Below are 16,822 nucleotides of genomic sequence, written 5' to 3'. Positions count from 1 at the left end.
TGCACCCCCACGGCCTGCTCACCTCTAACGTCTCTGCTGTAAGGGTGAGGATGGGTTTGGTCTGTCACCCTCCTCAATTGGGCCAACCGCTCATCGTCCTAATGAATTCTACCCCATAATTTCTGCATACTGGATTTCCCTTGAGCCATGGGTTTGTTTCCGGTTTCACCCGTCATTGTACACTCATACCCAAAGCTTCCATGATCTTCTGGCTAGTTTCCCACAGTTGGGCCAAGATCATGCTTTGATACCACTGTAATGTTCCAAACTAGGGAAAATAGTGCTATGCAAAGCGGACAATAAAAATAACACCATAAAATTAAATTAGACCATCAAACCACAATTCGCAACCAAAACTGTGTTGTCTACTCATTTTATTAAATGGGAAGAGGTGTACAACAAGGTGCTGGAATGTGTGCACATGGCTTGCTCTAGGCTTGCTAGCAAAAGCCCAAAAGGAACAATGGAACACCCTCCTCAAATTTGTTGGTAATCTGGCCCAAGAGCTGGGTTGTTGTCTGTTACTGCTAGAAAGGGGCTGCTACCTGAAATGATCTGTTGTTAGAGCCTTCCTTGTTGCTCAGAAAATTCTGGGAAATTAATCCCAACCTCTACATAAGAAACCCATAATAACCCACGAAGGAATTGGCCAAATGTTTACCACGAAATTTTGGCTCAAATTCCCCTTAGCTCCTCTAGCTGCTCGCTGAGTTGGGACCCCTATTTGAACCCTTAGATCTGCCCAAAAAATTCTATAAAATTAGGAGTGTGATCCTTGCCCAAAACCCAGAAAAACTCAGAAAGGGTTTCCCTTAGTTCCAACCTTAAAAAATTGACCCTTCATGACTTGGCCCTTCTCCAATTTCGAATTTTGTTATTGTGACTGATCCTGTCAATCTCTTCTCTCCCAACTCTAACATTCCTCCTCAAATGGCCCTCCAAATGATCTCCCAACACCCCAGCTCCAAACTCCCCCAGATGGTGCTTCCCCAAAGAGTCTCACTCCAATGACTGCGCAGTGATGGAAGAGATGACGCAGTCCTGCGTGTAGGATGGCCCTCTTGTCTGTAGTTACCCTCTATACTCCTGAAAATGATGAAAGGATGCTCCTGTCTCCCCAACTTCCCAGAGTGCCTCACGTTGTGACTGCGCAATCCGTGCGTTGCTGTAACTCCCCCTGCTACTGGTAGTCGACTTACATTTGTTGTAGCTAGTCTCCCTGCTGTTGCTACAAAATGAGATGAAGAAGAAATCCCTCCTAGGGCTGGCACTCGAAGTCCACCGAGCAACAAAGATTGAGTTCAATATGCCAAAAGATAAGGTGCTGAAATGAGGAGAGTTGTCTTCCTTATATAGATTTCGTGGAGCACTTTTCCATTTTTTTTCCCTCCATCGTGGGTCCCTCACTTAACCATCGATTTCCCCTCCATGCGAATCGAAATAGGGAATGCCTATTCTCCTAGTGTGGGTGGCCCCACGTATAAATTAAGCACATTGAAATAACTTCTACTACGTCTAGCCTACTAATAAAATCGAATGGGCCCCATCACCTCCAAAATCGACCCCAAAATGTAGAAATTAATCCTGTTCCAGAATAATTTAGGAAGGGACATTACAAGAACAAAGAACCTTGGATAGAGAAGATGGAAGGCGATTTGCTTCACTTTAGAAACCTTAGCATATTTCTTGAATAAGAAATTAAAGGTCAAAGGATGCAAGAAACTAGTTCCTTTTATGTATACTTGATGACAAATTTTGCATAAACACATAGAAACATTGTTTCTGCAAAGTCATGGCCCATGGCATGCGAGCACCCATGGGCCATGACTTTGCAGAAACAATGTTTCTATGTGTTTATGCAAAATTTGTCATCAAGTATACATAAAAGGAACTAGTTTCTTGCATCCTTTGACCTTAAATTTCTTATTCAAGAAAGATGCTAAGGTTTCTAAAGTGAAGCGAATTGTCTTCCATCTTCTCTGTCCAAAGTCCTTTGATCTTGACCTTGCTCTAATTGACTCCATTGCTGAATTGATTCGAGGCACTAGTCTTGGTGTATTGATTGACTTTAAGTTTCCTTTTTTATTAATTTATGGTAACTAGGGTTAGGGTTTGGTTAAAACTGCAGTTTATTGCAATTTTGCAGCTATATGTTATAGTTCTTCGTGTAGAAGTTGCATCTATTAATGTTCAAAATGCAAAATCTATCATTTTATTAATGTCTTGACAACTAATTTTGGGGCTGACGTGTAGGTTATTGCTGTTGTTTTGTGCATTTTCAGCCATTAAAAACTATTGGTTAACCTATCCCTTGTTTACCTCCTTGAGCAGCCTCAAACCATTGAAAGGTTGATTTAGTAGCTGTTATACTGATTTGCATGTTGTAAATCTGCATATCTATAAAAGCCTAAATTATAACAACATTCATTAGTTTATGGTGGCTAGTGGGAAGGCTTACTTGAACATCCATAGACCATATTTTGGCCTCCAAGGTCTCGCCAGTACTTCCCTCTATCTCATTATCTTTTTTCAACCCTTGAGTCTGACTTTATTGAAGATCCTTTATGGTGTTTATTCGCAAGTTCCATAGAAATCTATTTGGCTTAGATCCCTAGGTCATATAACCTAAGTCTTGCTAGGGAAGCCTCCCTTGTGGGGATAGCATCTGACCACAAATAGGGGAGAAGCCATTTAGGTGACAGTGGTGGTGGATTCCATTGTTGCCCTAAAAACTAGAATGCCTAGTGAGGCTTGGAACTAGGCTGCTAGATTTTGCTGTAAGGCCAATTGAGAATTATCCTGATTGAGATTGGGTAGATGTCTCGGGAACCTTGACAGCCTTAGGATGTGGCATATCTCAGCAGAGGAGTCTAGGTGCAAGTCCTGGGGAAATATGATGGAATAGATACGCGTTGGTTGTGGCATCTCAGTCAAAGGTAGAGCTCACTTCATTAACAAAGGGGGTTATTTACCAACCCAATTTTTTTATAAATTAAAATGAGATTTTAGATGTGATCACTTTTTGTATTTAAGGGCATGAAAGCCTTCATTGGACCTATCCATGATTTCTCACCTTAACAAGGGAGATTTCTCTAATCAGTTCTATTTTCTTATTCTGTTGGCGGGAAACTAAATTTATGGAGTTGGAACTATTTCAGGCTTAAGGAGTGCCAGAATTTGATGATATGCAATTTCAGACATGAAGCTAGGTCTGCTATTACAAGATTACATAATTCATGTGTCAAATTACCATATCTGGAGAAAATGCACGAACTCAACAAAAATAGGATTCTATAATTGCTTTTTCTAAATGAAACTATAAGTAATATTATTTGAAATATGATATCTTGCGACTTTTCTATTGTTTGTTTCATATAATGACAAATATCGAGTTTATTTCAAGCATGTCTATTTAGCAGGTTAGCTAATGCTGCTTTTTCACTGTTCAGTGTGAACAGGTACATCATGGATATTATCATCTCTAAGTGCCCCACTAATGTGAATTATGTATATTATAAATATTTTCTCGCTTTTTGCTTTTTGCTTTCTTCTATAAAACTGGACAATTTTAACTGTTCTGGTCTCAATTTGTGACTAACATTAAGTTTGATGGCCTTTTTCCTGAATCATCTCTCTGCTGATTTATCAATTTTGTTGTGCTTCTTTATAGATTGGTCTCTGTGCTGAGATCAATTTTCATGGGACTAATTCACATTGGTAGCTAAATCCACAAGGAGGGTTTAGATGCGTACAAAAAGTGATAACATTCATTTGACCACAATGTTCCAACTTGATTATTTAAATAATGCACTTTAATTGGTTATTATTTCTAAAATTGTTGAAGGAAGAAATTCAGATATATATTTTTTTCCTCTTTCTTTGGCATGCAGGGAAGTTGATGAACTAGCTGACATTGATTGGGATAACCTGGGGTTTGGAATCCAAAAAACAGATTACATGTACCTTATGAAATGTTGCCAAGATGGAGAGTTCTGTGAAGGAGATCTTCGTCCTTTTGGAAATATTGACCTAAGCCCATCAGCTGGTGTCTTGAATTATGGACAGGTTTGTGAAGCTATGTTCTTTTATCTCATAGGACATATATTATATTGGTCATTACAATCATTTCCTAACATTAACATTTTTCCTGTTCTCAAATACAACATTTCATGCCTGTGATTTTTATTCTAAAAGAACTTGAACTTTAGAAGGTTCTTTTCAAATTTAGACCAATACAATCTTCAAGATTTCATTTCACTGAGGATATCTTCACATTGCATTGTGGTCTTTGTTTGGTTCATATGCAGTGTATGATTCAAAATGAAGTGGCTTCTTGTTTTCAATTGACATCCTTTAACCAGTAGCTAAGTCTGTTTGGTTGGGTTATATGGCAAAGCCTATTAGCGGATTGGAATTTTTCAGATATTCTAGAAGCTACCAAGGTGAATTTAATATCCATCTAAGCATCCTTTGCAGGCCAAGGTCTCCATTAGATAATCTATTCCCTAGTACACAAGTTGCTGTAGGTGAGATGCTTCACCACAGCATAATACTCTCTGTAGGTGAGATCTTTTTGCACTGCTAATTCCACACTCATAGCCTCTTACTTCCAACCTTTAAATGGCTCTGGTCACAGGAAGCCTCACGAAAAAATCTCTAATACTTGGTCAGTTTAGTAGCACAGACTCTAGATCGACCAACTTGTGGATGAAAGGAATCGTGTCACTGACTTCTTTTAGGTCTTCTTTCTTCTTTTGCTGTTTCCAGTGTTTGTTAAGAGTCTACTTGTAAATAATAAGGAATTGCATCCAATGTCAAAGTTCTTCCCAAAAAACTAGATGGTAGGGAGAAATTATATTGTTAAGAGTCAAAACTATATTTGTGGAAAAGTATATTCTTATGGTTGAATATCTGCCAGAGTTAGGGATTAAGAGAAAAAATATGTCTCTTAAGAAAATTGTTTACTAAAACTTTTATTTATTTTTTTCCCTCAAGGAAATATTTTTATATTCCATATGAGAAAAATACATGTTTTGTCCTTGAGGGAGTCTCGACAACAAGGCTCGAGGCCATTACAAGGATATACTCATTATGAGCTCAACATGTCATAAGCAGAATTGAACCAGTGTGTGGAGGATAACAACATTTCTCCCAACCACCCGAGCTACATCCATTTGACTGAAAACAGTTTACTAAAACTTACAAGCTAGCTATAGTTACTTGATGTGCGAATTTCGAAATTGAAAATATAGTCAAAATTCTTCAATATATGACAAATCAAACTACACATTTCTCAAAGTTCAAGGGAAATAGGAAATCTTTGAGTAACTGTGTTGCAGTATAAGGGAGGAAACAAGCTAAATATATAGAGCCAGAAAACAACTCCAAGACAAATCTTGCTTAAATATAATTGAATAAAACAGAAAAAATATGCACGAGAATGTGTATGCTAGTGTGTACTACTATGGGCAGGTGAAGAGTATCTGAACTTCTCAAGTATTTGGTCACTGTCATTCTTGACGGGCATGTCTTGGTTGTCAAATTTTAAACTTGTCCTGCTGTTTAGTTTTTAGATTGAAATATATTTCTATACATGTTTTGCTGCTTATGTATGAAATCAACTTGTAAGTTATGTATTACACACTGTATTTACCAATTCTGACCTTCTTGACCCCTTGGAAATGCATTTTGTTTGTTATGTCATCATGGCTTGTGGTATGGGTCAATGATTCGACATTTGTTTTATGCTATATGTGTTTTCTCCCTATGATCATGTTTCTCTTAGAAGATGCACGTTATTATTTTGTTTTGCAATCCCTGGAGAATATTAGGAAGCTGCAGATTTTTATAGAGAGAAGTTTTTGGGTTTTTTATATATATAATTTTCATATTTTATCTTGTGTGCTGAAACTCTTCTAGTCCTGTTGGTATTTTAGGGTTTATTCGAAGGATTGAAAGCACATAGGACATATGATGGGCGAATCCTGCTCTTTCGTCCAGAAGAGAATGCCTTGCGAATGATAATGGGTGCAGAACGTATGTGTATGACAGCCCCATCAATAGAACAATTTGTGGAGGCTGTAAAACAAACAATCTTGGCCAACAAGCGCTGGGTAACAATGTTGTTCACTTTGAATGCTTTTAATGGCTCTTGTTTTTCGATATCACAGTTGTTGTATCTTTAATAGAGTTAATTTGGAACATTTATGCATGTTGCTTGCAGATACCGCCTGCTGGCAAAGGCTCTCTTTATATCCGCCCATTACTTCTTGGTAGTGGAGCTATATTAGGACTTGCCCCAGCTCCAGAGATCACATTTCTTATATATGTTTCTCCTGTTGGAAACTATTTCAAGGTCAGTTTTTATAATGCTACCTAATTAATCAAGATCATGCTTTTCTATTGTTACTCTGCGATTTCCTAAATAGCCATTTCTTGATGGATAAATCATAAAAGTTCCTATCAACTGAAATTTTCTGTTTTGGCACATATTACAAATAATAAATAGTAAATACATCAGACAATAGTAATATAGATGTAGGTTGGAGCAATCGTGAATACATGAGTTACCCCAGCATTTGTTTTTCCACCCCTCTTTATTTTCCTTTTGCCTTTTCTTGATTTTTCTTTGTATTAATGTTGGGGCTTTAGGAAATGAGAGCACGCTGTGAAGGAGGTAAAGCAGTTATTACCCCCTTAAGGTAGGGCAGTTCATTGCCCACCAAGGGTTGGCACGTGCATTGATTTCTTAATGATGAGGGGGCATTCACGGCCCCAGGAACCAGGGTGATGGCCATGATAATGGGTAGAGCTCATGTTTGGATTTTGCCCACATGCTATATTTAATGTCTCGGCCATCTTTTGCATTTTATAAGATTCTTTTCCTTTTGTTTCTTGCTTGTGGCCATAATATGCTTTTAACTTTCTTTTCGCTGTATCGACCTCTGGGGCAACATTTCTAGGCCCGACCCAGATATGTGGACAAGAGAAGAGGGTGTGCTAGTGCCTCTTGGACCTAGAGAAGGAATATGATGACACAGGGCTTGTAATGTGTGGGGGGAAGTGAAAAATGTGGAATAGGAAAGCAGGACTAGCTACCAAAATTAGGGTTTCCTAAGTAGTGCCCTTCCTAAATGTTGATTTGGGGTAGCATCGGATGTGCTCTAGCCACGAAATTTGGTGGAGAGGTTGGGGCACATGAGATCTCCAATACTCAGAAAAGGTTTGGGCAGATTCTAAACAGATCAGGAGATATTAAAATAAATAATATTTTTAATGGAGGCCCTAAGTCTAAACTTAAGGAAAATAAAATATTAATGTGTATTAATATGAATCTGTGTTAGAGTGGTCCAAAAGACATGGATCAAGCCAAATCTAATCTTAGCCGTTGATTAGGGACTTAATCTTGGCCGTTGAGATGTCAACAGGAAAAGTATAAGAGGCAGCTTGAGGGTCACTTGGAGATGACACCAGATGATTAGTCATTCTAATCTCTAGAGCGGGGTTTGCTAAGAGAGATAGAATCAGTGATCAGGAGAGCAGCTGAGAGGCATTGAGTACAAAGAAACAGAGAAGGCAGAGATTGTGCTGGGAAAGCAGCGCAGTAGCCAAGGAGGGTGACACAGAGCCAGCAAGGGCTCACGCAGAGGCAACCAAGTACTGCGCAGAGCACCAGAGGGGCCAACGCAACTGACGCAGAGGCTCTCAGAGCTGACGCAGGGCCTCTTGGGGCTGACGCAGGCCTAGAAAGGTTGATGCGGCTGATGCAGGCCTAGAAAGGCTGACGCAGTCTAGTTTGGGCAGATGTTGGGGTTGCAGGAGCAGTTTTGTGCTGAGGAGCTGCCGGAAGGATTTTTCGGGGTTTCAGCTAGGAGATTTCTCTCAAATTGTGAGGTATAGCTGCTAAGGAAATTCCCTGTTGGGTAGGTCAGTTTCGGCACCTAGATTGTACTCTAATATTGCTTAATAAGAAAACCCTCAGATAGCTGCACCGATTTTCCCGCATTGGGTTTTTCAGGGGACATTGGTCCAAAAATAATGGTGTCATGTGGTGTGTTTGTTCTTGTTTCTTTTAGTTGTTGATTTGTAATATGTTGAGCATGCACTGGTGTTTATTTTCAGTATTTACTTTGTAAATAACTTGTTAAAGAAAAAATAACAAGTAGGTAGGAATAAATCAGAAAAAGTGCATGAAGGGTTTCTAAACTAAGTAAATTTAGAAACTTCAACATGGTATCAGAGCATTATTGCAGATCATAGAAGGACTAAAAGACATTAGTTGAGCGGAGCAATAGTAGTAGAAAACAACTGTCTCGAGGTGACAGAAGCTGTTTATAGCAGCGCAGAAGCCAAGAAGTATGACGTAGAGCCAACCTGAGCCACGCAGAGGAAGCCGGGAGCTGTGCAGAGCCTCACAGAGGCCAGCGTTGCTGATGCAGAGGGCCAGAGGGCTGACATAGGGCATCCCAGGGTTGAGCAGACCCATCTGGGGTGATGCAAAGCCAACGTGAGGTAGAGAGGGGCTGACGCAGTTCACAAAGAGGTAGTTGCTGGAGTCTAGAAGGTTGTAGAAATATTGCAGAGTGGAGCTGGTGAGGTACTATAGTCTGAATAGTACCTGACAGAGCAGGGCTAGAGGAGTTGTTATCAAGGGTTTCTAGTTGAGGAACTTGGATCAGCAGTGCAGTTGCACAAGACGATCACTGTAGGCGGCATCTCGACAAGCGGCAGAAGGATTTCCAGGAGGGAAATCAGGACTTAGAGGGAGTCCAGAAGAGAACTTCTAGACGGGAAGTAGAGACTCAAAGGAGTCGAACAAAGAACTTCTAGAAGGGAAGTAGAGGAGCGTCATGACACTACACGGGGTAAGGGACCAGGATAGACTGGACGGAGCATTGAACTTGGCAATCTGGAAGGCTAGAATCTTATCAGTGCTTGACAGGAATCGTGTCAAGAACTTCGCCTTGAAGACGATAGCTATCCCAGTAGACCCAAATGATAAGGACAAATACGAAGAGGTGATGGCGAGGGCCAAGTGCATTATCCTTGACGGGGTCAAGGATCATGTGGTACCACATACAGCCGAGAAGGAAATGACAGTTGAGATGTGGGAGGCTCTCAAGAACCTGTACCAACATACTTCTGTGCAAAGAAGAATGCTGCTCGAGAACTAGATGAGGTCGTATCAGATGAAGAAGGGTCAATCGATTGACACCTTCCTAGGAGGACTGAATGAGATCCGAGACCAGTTGACTGCTATAGGAGCGACATCGGATCAGGAGCTTATGGTGAGGACAGCCCTAAATGTTGTCTCAGAAGATTGGAAAGTGTTTGTCCAGAGCATCCTGGGCAAAGGGACTCTCCTACCTTGGGACGAGATGTGGGCAGCTCTTCGCCAGGAAGAGATTAGACGACAGTCAAAGACAGGTAGCAACAGCAAAGGGATCAAGGTCAAGCAGGAGGAGGAGGATGTGGCCTTAGCATCTGAGGGAAAGTAGGAGAAGCAGAAAAAGAAAGATCTCTCCAAGATCAATTGCTTCCATTGTGAGGAGATGGGTCATTATGCGACCCAGTGCCCAAGGAAGAAGAGTAAGGGAGAGTCTTCTGAGACTAAGGCAGTGCCAGCACGGGCAGAGAAGGAAGTTTTGATAGACGATGACTGTGGCATGAGTGCACACGCGCCACTTAAGTGGAAGTGGGGAGACATCGAGTTGTAGTCAGGCGGACTACAGGCGATGAGGGGCAGTATTCTTGAGGTACCCAGCCTCTTGGATTAGACCTTGCTACAGGAGCCCCGACGGGGAGTAGCAGGACACTCTGAGTAGGTAGAGACAGATGCGAATGGAACGACAGAGAGAGCTACAGTGTAGGAATCCTGAGACAACGCAGAGCTAGCAGGCTGCAATAGTGCGAGAGGCACAGGAGTGTTGCACCAGTGCAGGAAGGCACAAAGAAGTGTGCAACGGTGCGAGATGCAGGGAGTTGTTGTAGCAGTGCAGAGGTCAGAGAGGGAGCACTTGTCAGCGGCAGAGGGAGCTTCAGCATCAGTGAGTGTCTCTAGCCCAACAGGGAGGTTAGTTGGGAGATTAGTTACTTACTTCTCAATAACTGAGTTGCAGTGCAACATTGGGCAACACGATGCAGCGTGATGAGAGGAGGTGCAGTACGGATGCAGTGCTGGGAGAAAGGACCAGTAGCAGCACAGATGCAGAGGGAGCTGTTGTACAGATGCAGCAGTGGCAGTGGCAGAACCATGGGCAGCAGTACAGAACGCAGTAGTGCAGAGGATGGTGGGCAGGAAGGCCTAGCATCAACACAAGTACCGATGTCGGATGATTAGAGTAATACTGAGTGAGGAGAATTGCTAGAGCACAGTCCTTGCTAAGAGGGAGTGTTGATTTGGGGTAGCATCGGATGTGCTCTAGCCACGAAATTTGGTGGAGAGGTTGGGGCACATGAGATCTCCAATACCCAGAAAGGTTTGGGCAGATTCTAAACAGATCAGGAGATATTAAAATAATTAATATTTTTAATGGAGTCCCTAAGTCTAAACTTAGGGAAAATAAAATATTAATGTGTATTAATATGAATTTGTGTTAGAGTGGTTCAAAAGACATGGATCAAGACAGATCTAATCTTAGTCGTTGATTAGGGACTTAATCTCGGCCGTTGAGATGTCAACAGGAAAAGTATAAGAGGAGGCTTGAGGGTCACTTGGAGATGACACCAGATGATCAATCATTCTATTCTCTAGAGCGGGGTTTGCTAAGAGAGATAGAATTAGTGATCGGGAGAGCAGCTGAGGGGCATTGAGTACAGAGAAACAGAGAAGGCAAAGATTGTGCCGGGAGAGCAGCGCAACATCCAAGGAGGGTGACGCAGAGCTAGCAAGGGCTCATGTAGAGGTAGCCAAGTGCTGCGCAGAGCACCAGAGGGCCTGTGCAGCTGACGTAGAGGCTCCCAGAGCTGATGCAGGGCCTCCTGGGGCTGACGCAGGCCTAGAAAGGCTGACGTAGGGCCAACGTGAGACAGAGAGGGGCTGACGCAGTCCAGTTTGGGCAGACGCTGGGGTTCCAGGAGCAATTTTGTGCTGAGGAGTTGCTGGAAGGATTTTCCGAGGTTTCAGCCAGCAGATTTCTCTCAAACTGTGAGGTATATCTGCTAAGGAAATTCTCTGTTGGGTAGGCTAGTTTTGGCACCCAGATTGTACTCTGATATTTCTTAATAAGAAAACCCTTAGATAGCTGCATCGGTTTTCCTGCATTGGGTTTTTCCGGGGACATTGGTCCAAAAATAATGGTGTCATGTGGTGTGTTTGCTCTTGTTTCTTTTAGTTGCCGATCTGTAATATGTTGCGCATGCACTGGTGTTTATTTTCAGTATTTACTTTGTAAATAACTTGTTAAAGAAAAAAATAACAAGTAGGTAGGAATAATTCAGAAAAAGCATGAAAGGTTTCTAAACTAAGTAAATTTAGAAACTTCAACACTGAAGACATAGGCCAATAGGGGAGATCCCACGGGACTAGGATTGAAGATTAACCCCCCATTTAAGGTGAGCGAACATAACCACGACTAAAGCCCTTCCTTCTTCCAAGTCACCTAGTAATCCATCCCCAAAATTCCCAATGAAAAGCAAGCATAAGCACCCGATTGCACAATGAAAAACATACCTTTTGGGTAAGATTGCCCACCTTGCAGAGATAAAGTGGCACATCACATCAGTTATGGGTGGCTCTTAGGGGCTGCTAGGTGCCGGCTAGAAGAAGATGACCAGGAGAAAATCTCTTCAAGGGGTACCCACTTTTGGTACCTAGTGTTATCCACCGTTTTGTGGGTGATATCCCTAGGAGAAAAAATTTCTCCAAGATGGTCCTCAGTCGACAGCCATCAACCCCTTGCAGCCACCAACTAGCTCGTTGTGCCATTCCTCCACCACCTAAGCAACCATGTGGTCCCTCACCCATCTGTCATGATTATATGTTTGAAGGTGGGTCTCTCGAACCTAAAGGTATGCCTTGTCATTTGGTAATTGAGTATTGTAGTTTGCTTATCATGGATACTTCTGTGCATGGATTAATGGGGGGATTCGGTGGAAAGAGTGGGCTAGGTCTATGCTCTTGTTCCCTAGACCTCTTTTGCATGTTAACCTTGGACCCTAGTCCTATGGGATCTCTTTTACTGACCTTTGGGCTTTAAGGATGGTACTACATGGGAAACCCTGATTTTGGTTGCGTGGTCCCGCTCCCTCATCCACATATATCACTACCTTTCTGCTCATTATAACCCCATTCATCATTTCTCCCACCTGGGTCCACATAGGGTTAGCCTTCCTCCTCCCCTTTCCCACACCTTGGGTTGGGCTTGAAATGATGCCCCAGAGGTTGATGTAGCTGAAAAGAAAAGTAAAAGCATAATTGGCCACATCCAACAGGAAAATGTACCACAAAATGCAAAAGATGGTTGGGACAAACACATTTAGCACGTGGGCAAAACCCAGTACATGAGCTCTACCCTATTATCATGGCCATCACCCTAGTTCCTACAGGCCCTAGATGAGCCTTCTTTATCATTTAGGAACCCATGATTGTCCCAAACCCTGGCGGGTAAGGAACGCCCTACCTTAAAGGGGATATCCACTGCTCTACCTTACACATCATGCTTTTATCCCTATAGCTTTGAGCAGTTAATCAAAGAAAAATCATAAAAGGCAAAAGGCATATAATTAAGGGTGGAAAAATCAAGGTCGAGGCACCTCATGCACCACGATTACTCCCTCCTATACATTATATACCGAAGTGTGGGCTTCCCTTTTATTAGCTACCCTTGTACCCCAGCATGTGGTCTAGGGTTGCCCCTTTCATCTCTTTATCACATGCCACCACCCTTTGAAGGATGTACCTTGGACATACGATCTCCTTTAAAAGTAGAGACCGCCTAATAGGATACTTAGTTAACCCCATTTGGAGCTTAGAGACATTAGCACATGCCAAAACCCACTATGGAAGGGCATGACATTATGAAGTGCTCACTTGTTGTCCATGGTTTGTAAGCTCTTTAACTTGATTTCCTTTAATGACTTGTTGTACTGGAAGGCTAGGGACACATTGGATCTTATGCAGGATTGCAGATGGTCTCCATTTTGGGTTTGGTCTCCCTATACAGGGTCGTAACCCCCATAGGGCTACATTGGCACATGTAGGATGTGTGTTGAGAGCCATGGGCCTCCACAGCAGTAGACAACACTCAATGGATCCCCGGAGATGTTCAGAGATTGCTCGAGATTCACCTATTAGACGAGAAAGATGCACCTGGTTCACCATGCCCAATCGACCCCAGAGTTGTACCATGCACTTGGCAAATGATCCAGGACTTGTATGCTAATATGGCATCACTTACACCATCATTTGAGCCGTTACAGATGGTCTATAGGCATCTTTGATCTACTTGGAGATCCATGAGGTTACTTGTGTGCCCTCACACCCATAGGGAGCACCATAGGTTTATTATTTGAAGAACAAGGGGCCAACCCCTTGTCCACTACTTTTGGGAGTCTTATTCATCATTATGGCACTTATGGACTTCATTAGGCTTCTTAGAAGGCCCAACGACATGTATTATTGATCATTCAACCTCTTGAGAGGCTTATTCTTTTGTTTATGAGCTAGTTTGGTGGGCTTGTCACCAAAAGTTAGTTGTTTTGCACATTATTTTATTTTAGGGGCTAATGTAGGCCCAAGTAGTTAAATCAAACTCATTAGAAGTGTATAAATAGAAGTGATGAAGATTCATTTTAGCATCATCACTTGGATTTGGAACTAGTATCTCTTTAAATATTTTTGCTATCCTTCTTGGAGGGCAAATTTTTGGAGCATGGAATGAATTTTGATGTTTGGATAATTTTCATGTCTTGGAGCTTCTTGATGGCAAGTTTTTGGATGGTTAGATATATTCTTATACAAGTAAGTATATTTTAATGATATTCTTTCTTTCTAATTTTGTCACATACATTGTTGCTAGGATTTCGCTATACTAGGGCTTATTTGCTGCATCTCTTATGCGAAGTTGTGGAAATTTTGTTTCTGGATAGTGAATGCTTCATGTAGGCCTTGTATAATGAAAGAATGTTCCTAGGGATGTTTCATTATTGAAATTCATCTTGGCAGGCCATTTATCTTGCAAAACAAAGTATAAAGTTTTTGAAGATGCTTTTGCTACTGCCTTAGTGCTAGGTGAAGTGGTCTTTAAGGCCTCCTTGACCTAGAAAATTCAAAGGTCTATAGTCATAATTCTACCTGACTACAATCTCTCCAAAGGATTAGGCACTGGTCCACCCAAAGGTGATCACCTTAAACCTATTTTCCTTCGCCCCTTTCCTCTTCTCTAGGTCTTGTCCTCTAGTTCACCTAGGGCATCAATTATCTTATGATCTAGCCATCCAAATACTTCGATTTTTGTCCGCAACTGTGCTGGTGTGTCCTCAAGAAGCCCTCCAAATTTCATGAGATTCCGACGGTGGGATCTTGAGATATCGCAAACCCTAGCTCAAAGACCAATTCTTGCCCTTGGTTTCCCTTAGGCTAGAAACCTCACTGGGACCCTTGCATTGCCTTCCATTGAAAATTCATTCCTTGATCCCTTTCCCATCCCTAAGTAGGTCAAGCATATCATTGGTTGCTAAATTATTTCCTCTTGACCTAACCTGGGTCCACTTGGTCCCATGTGGTCCCATATCTTATCAAAGTCAACTCTTCAAAAACCACTTGGGAAACCAAGTTCCACAAAGTTTTTAGGGTTTAGGAATCTCCTTTACAAGTCACATTCCCAAAGCCAAGCCCTCAAATTCCTATTTCCCTATCCTCCAGAAACTTGTACCTTGCTTAACAGGCAAGCAAGTCCCACTCTTGAGTCTCTCCTAGCAAAGGGTCATCGAGATCACTTCGCATCCATCTTAGTTGATCTATCCTTCATACGTGATTCCAGGGTTGCGGGGGAGCGCGCCCCCCCCACCCCCCCTCGATCCCACTCCCAATCTGCGCTTCAGGTGGGAGCGACTCGGGAGCGCGCTCCCGACCTAAAAAATTTGCTCCCTGGTTTTTCTGGAAGCGATGGAGGGAGCAGGAGCAATCTCCCGCCCACTCCTGGGTTGGAAAAATCGCTCCCGTCCGACAGAGAGCGATGCCTGCGCGGGAGGGAGAGGCGACGATAGCGTGGAGAGAGGGAAGGCGAGGGGAGGGAAAAAAAAGGGGAGGGGAGGGTGGGGGGGAATAAATAAACCCTCTCCCTCTCATTATTCATTTCATTCTAAATTTCTAAGTGTGAGAGAGTGAGAGAGAGCAAGAGAGAATTTGGAGCAAGGAGAGGCATCCAAGGGGAGATTGAAGAGCTTGCAAGGGGAGATTGGAGGCCAAAGAGGTAGGATCTGCACTCTAATCTAGCGATTTTTTTTTTTTGTTCATTCCTAAATAAATAAATAATTTTTTTCTCTATTTCCCATTGCATTTTTTGCAGATTCAAACGTTCAAATTTCAAACATCATGGTTATATTGCTTGGCATTTTCTTCTTCTTGGTTCCTTTTTTGGTTATTATGGTGTTGGGGAGTAGAAAAAGGAGGGTTGAAAATGAAGAAGGGAATGAACAAGTGGGTTATGGTGGATTTGATGAAAACCTCGGAGAGGAGTACCTTGGTGAGGAGGAGTTGGAGGAGAGTGAACGTGAGTCAGCTCAAAAAAATAAACAAGACCAAACCCCATTGTGGAAATATGTTAATATGCTTGAAGCAGGGAAAGGGGGTGGAACCACTTAATTTCACTGCCCCCATTGCAACAATAATTACACAGGTTCATACACCCGTGCCAGAAATCACCTCTGCTGGAAAAGGCCATGGGATGGAGATAAACAAATAGGAATCAAAACTTGTACTGGTGTGTCAGCAGCAGATAGAGCCAAATACATAAGGGAAGAGGAGGAAGCCCAATACAAATCTAAAAAATCAAAGGGTTTCGTTGAACCAAGCTCAAAATCACATGCACAAAGAACTCCTTCAGCATCCTCCCATGGCAGTGGATATGGAGGCACAGGGTCACCAAACATCTCTTTAAGGCATAGAACCATATCAGATTTCCTTGATGAAGGGTGTAGGAATGATGTGGATTCAAAAGTTTACAGGTTTCTCTATGCATGTGGGATACCATTCAATGTTCTTCGCTCACCTTATTGGCATGAAATGGTTTCTGCCATAAATGATGCCCCTAAAGGATACAAGAGCCCTGGGTATGACAAGGCTAGAACCGTTGGACTTGATAATGAAAAAGCAAAATTATCACATTCTTTGAGTAGAATGACAAATTCTTGGGCTAAGCATGGGGTGTCCATTGTATCTGATGGATGGACAAATGTAAAAGGCAAGCCATTGATAAATGTTTTTGCTGTGTCTGTTAGTGGTGCCATCTTTCTTTCAGCATATGATTACTCAGACAAGTTCAAGACCGACATCAACATTGTAGAACCATTACTTGAAACAATTGACCGTACTGGGCCATACAATGTCATCTAAGTCATCACTGATAATGCTCCTAATTGTAAGGCAACGAGAGCAATTATTGAGGATAAATACCCCAACATATTTTGGTCTGGGTGCTTGGTTCACACAATGAACCTTTTGATGCATGATATTATTAAGAACAAAAACCAACAATACAAATGGATTGGTGATTTGTACAAGAGAGGTAAAGAAATGATAAAACTTATTACAAATCATAGCAATACCCATGGTCTTTTCTGCAGTCACTCAAGATCGGAGTTGTTGAAGATTGCGAAGACT

General features: G+C 42.1%; 1 protein-coding gene across 6 annotated transcripts in view; it reads left to right on the top strand.

Annotated features, from left to right (window-relative positions):
• The window catches only part of LOC149241070 (branched-chain-amino-acid aminotransferase 5, chloroplastic-like), a 209,980-nt gene that overhangs the window by 55,629 nt on the left and 137,529 nt on the right, over nt 1-16,822 (top strand). For all 6 annotated transcript variants that reach the window (XM_089373863.1, XM_089373862.1, XM_089373865.1 and 3 more), the window contains exons 3-5: nt 3,891-4,065; nt 5,937-6,113; nt 6,224-6,355. In XM_089373863.1, coding sequence (XP_089229989.1) covers nt 3,958-4,065; nt 5,937-6,113; nt 6,224-6,355 — 417 coding nt within the window. In that variant the 5' untranslated portion in view covers nt 3,891-3,957. The remainder of the gene's footprint in view (nt 1-3,890; nt 4,066-5,936; nt 6,114-6,223; nt 6,356-16,822) is intronic.

This window comes from Pinus tabuliformis, chromosome 8 (assembly GCF_031772625.1).
Source record: "Pinus tabuliformis cultivar Carrire ecotype Pingquan chromosome 8, CPIR1, whole genome shotgun sequence".
Classification (NCBI taxonomy): Eukaryota; Viridiplantae; Streptophyta; class Pinopsida; order Pinales; family Pinaceae; genus Pinus; species Pinus tabuliformis.
The sequence above is the reverse complement of the archived record's forward strand: the minus strand, read 5'-3'. Positions and strand labels throughout refer to the sequence as shown.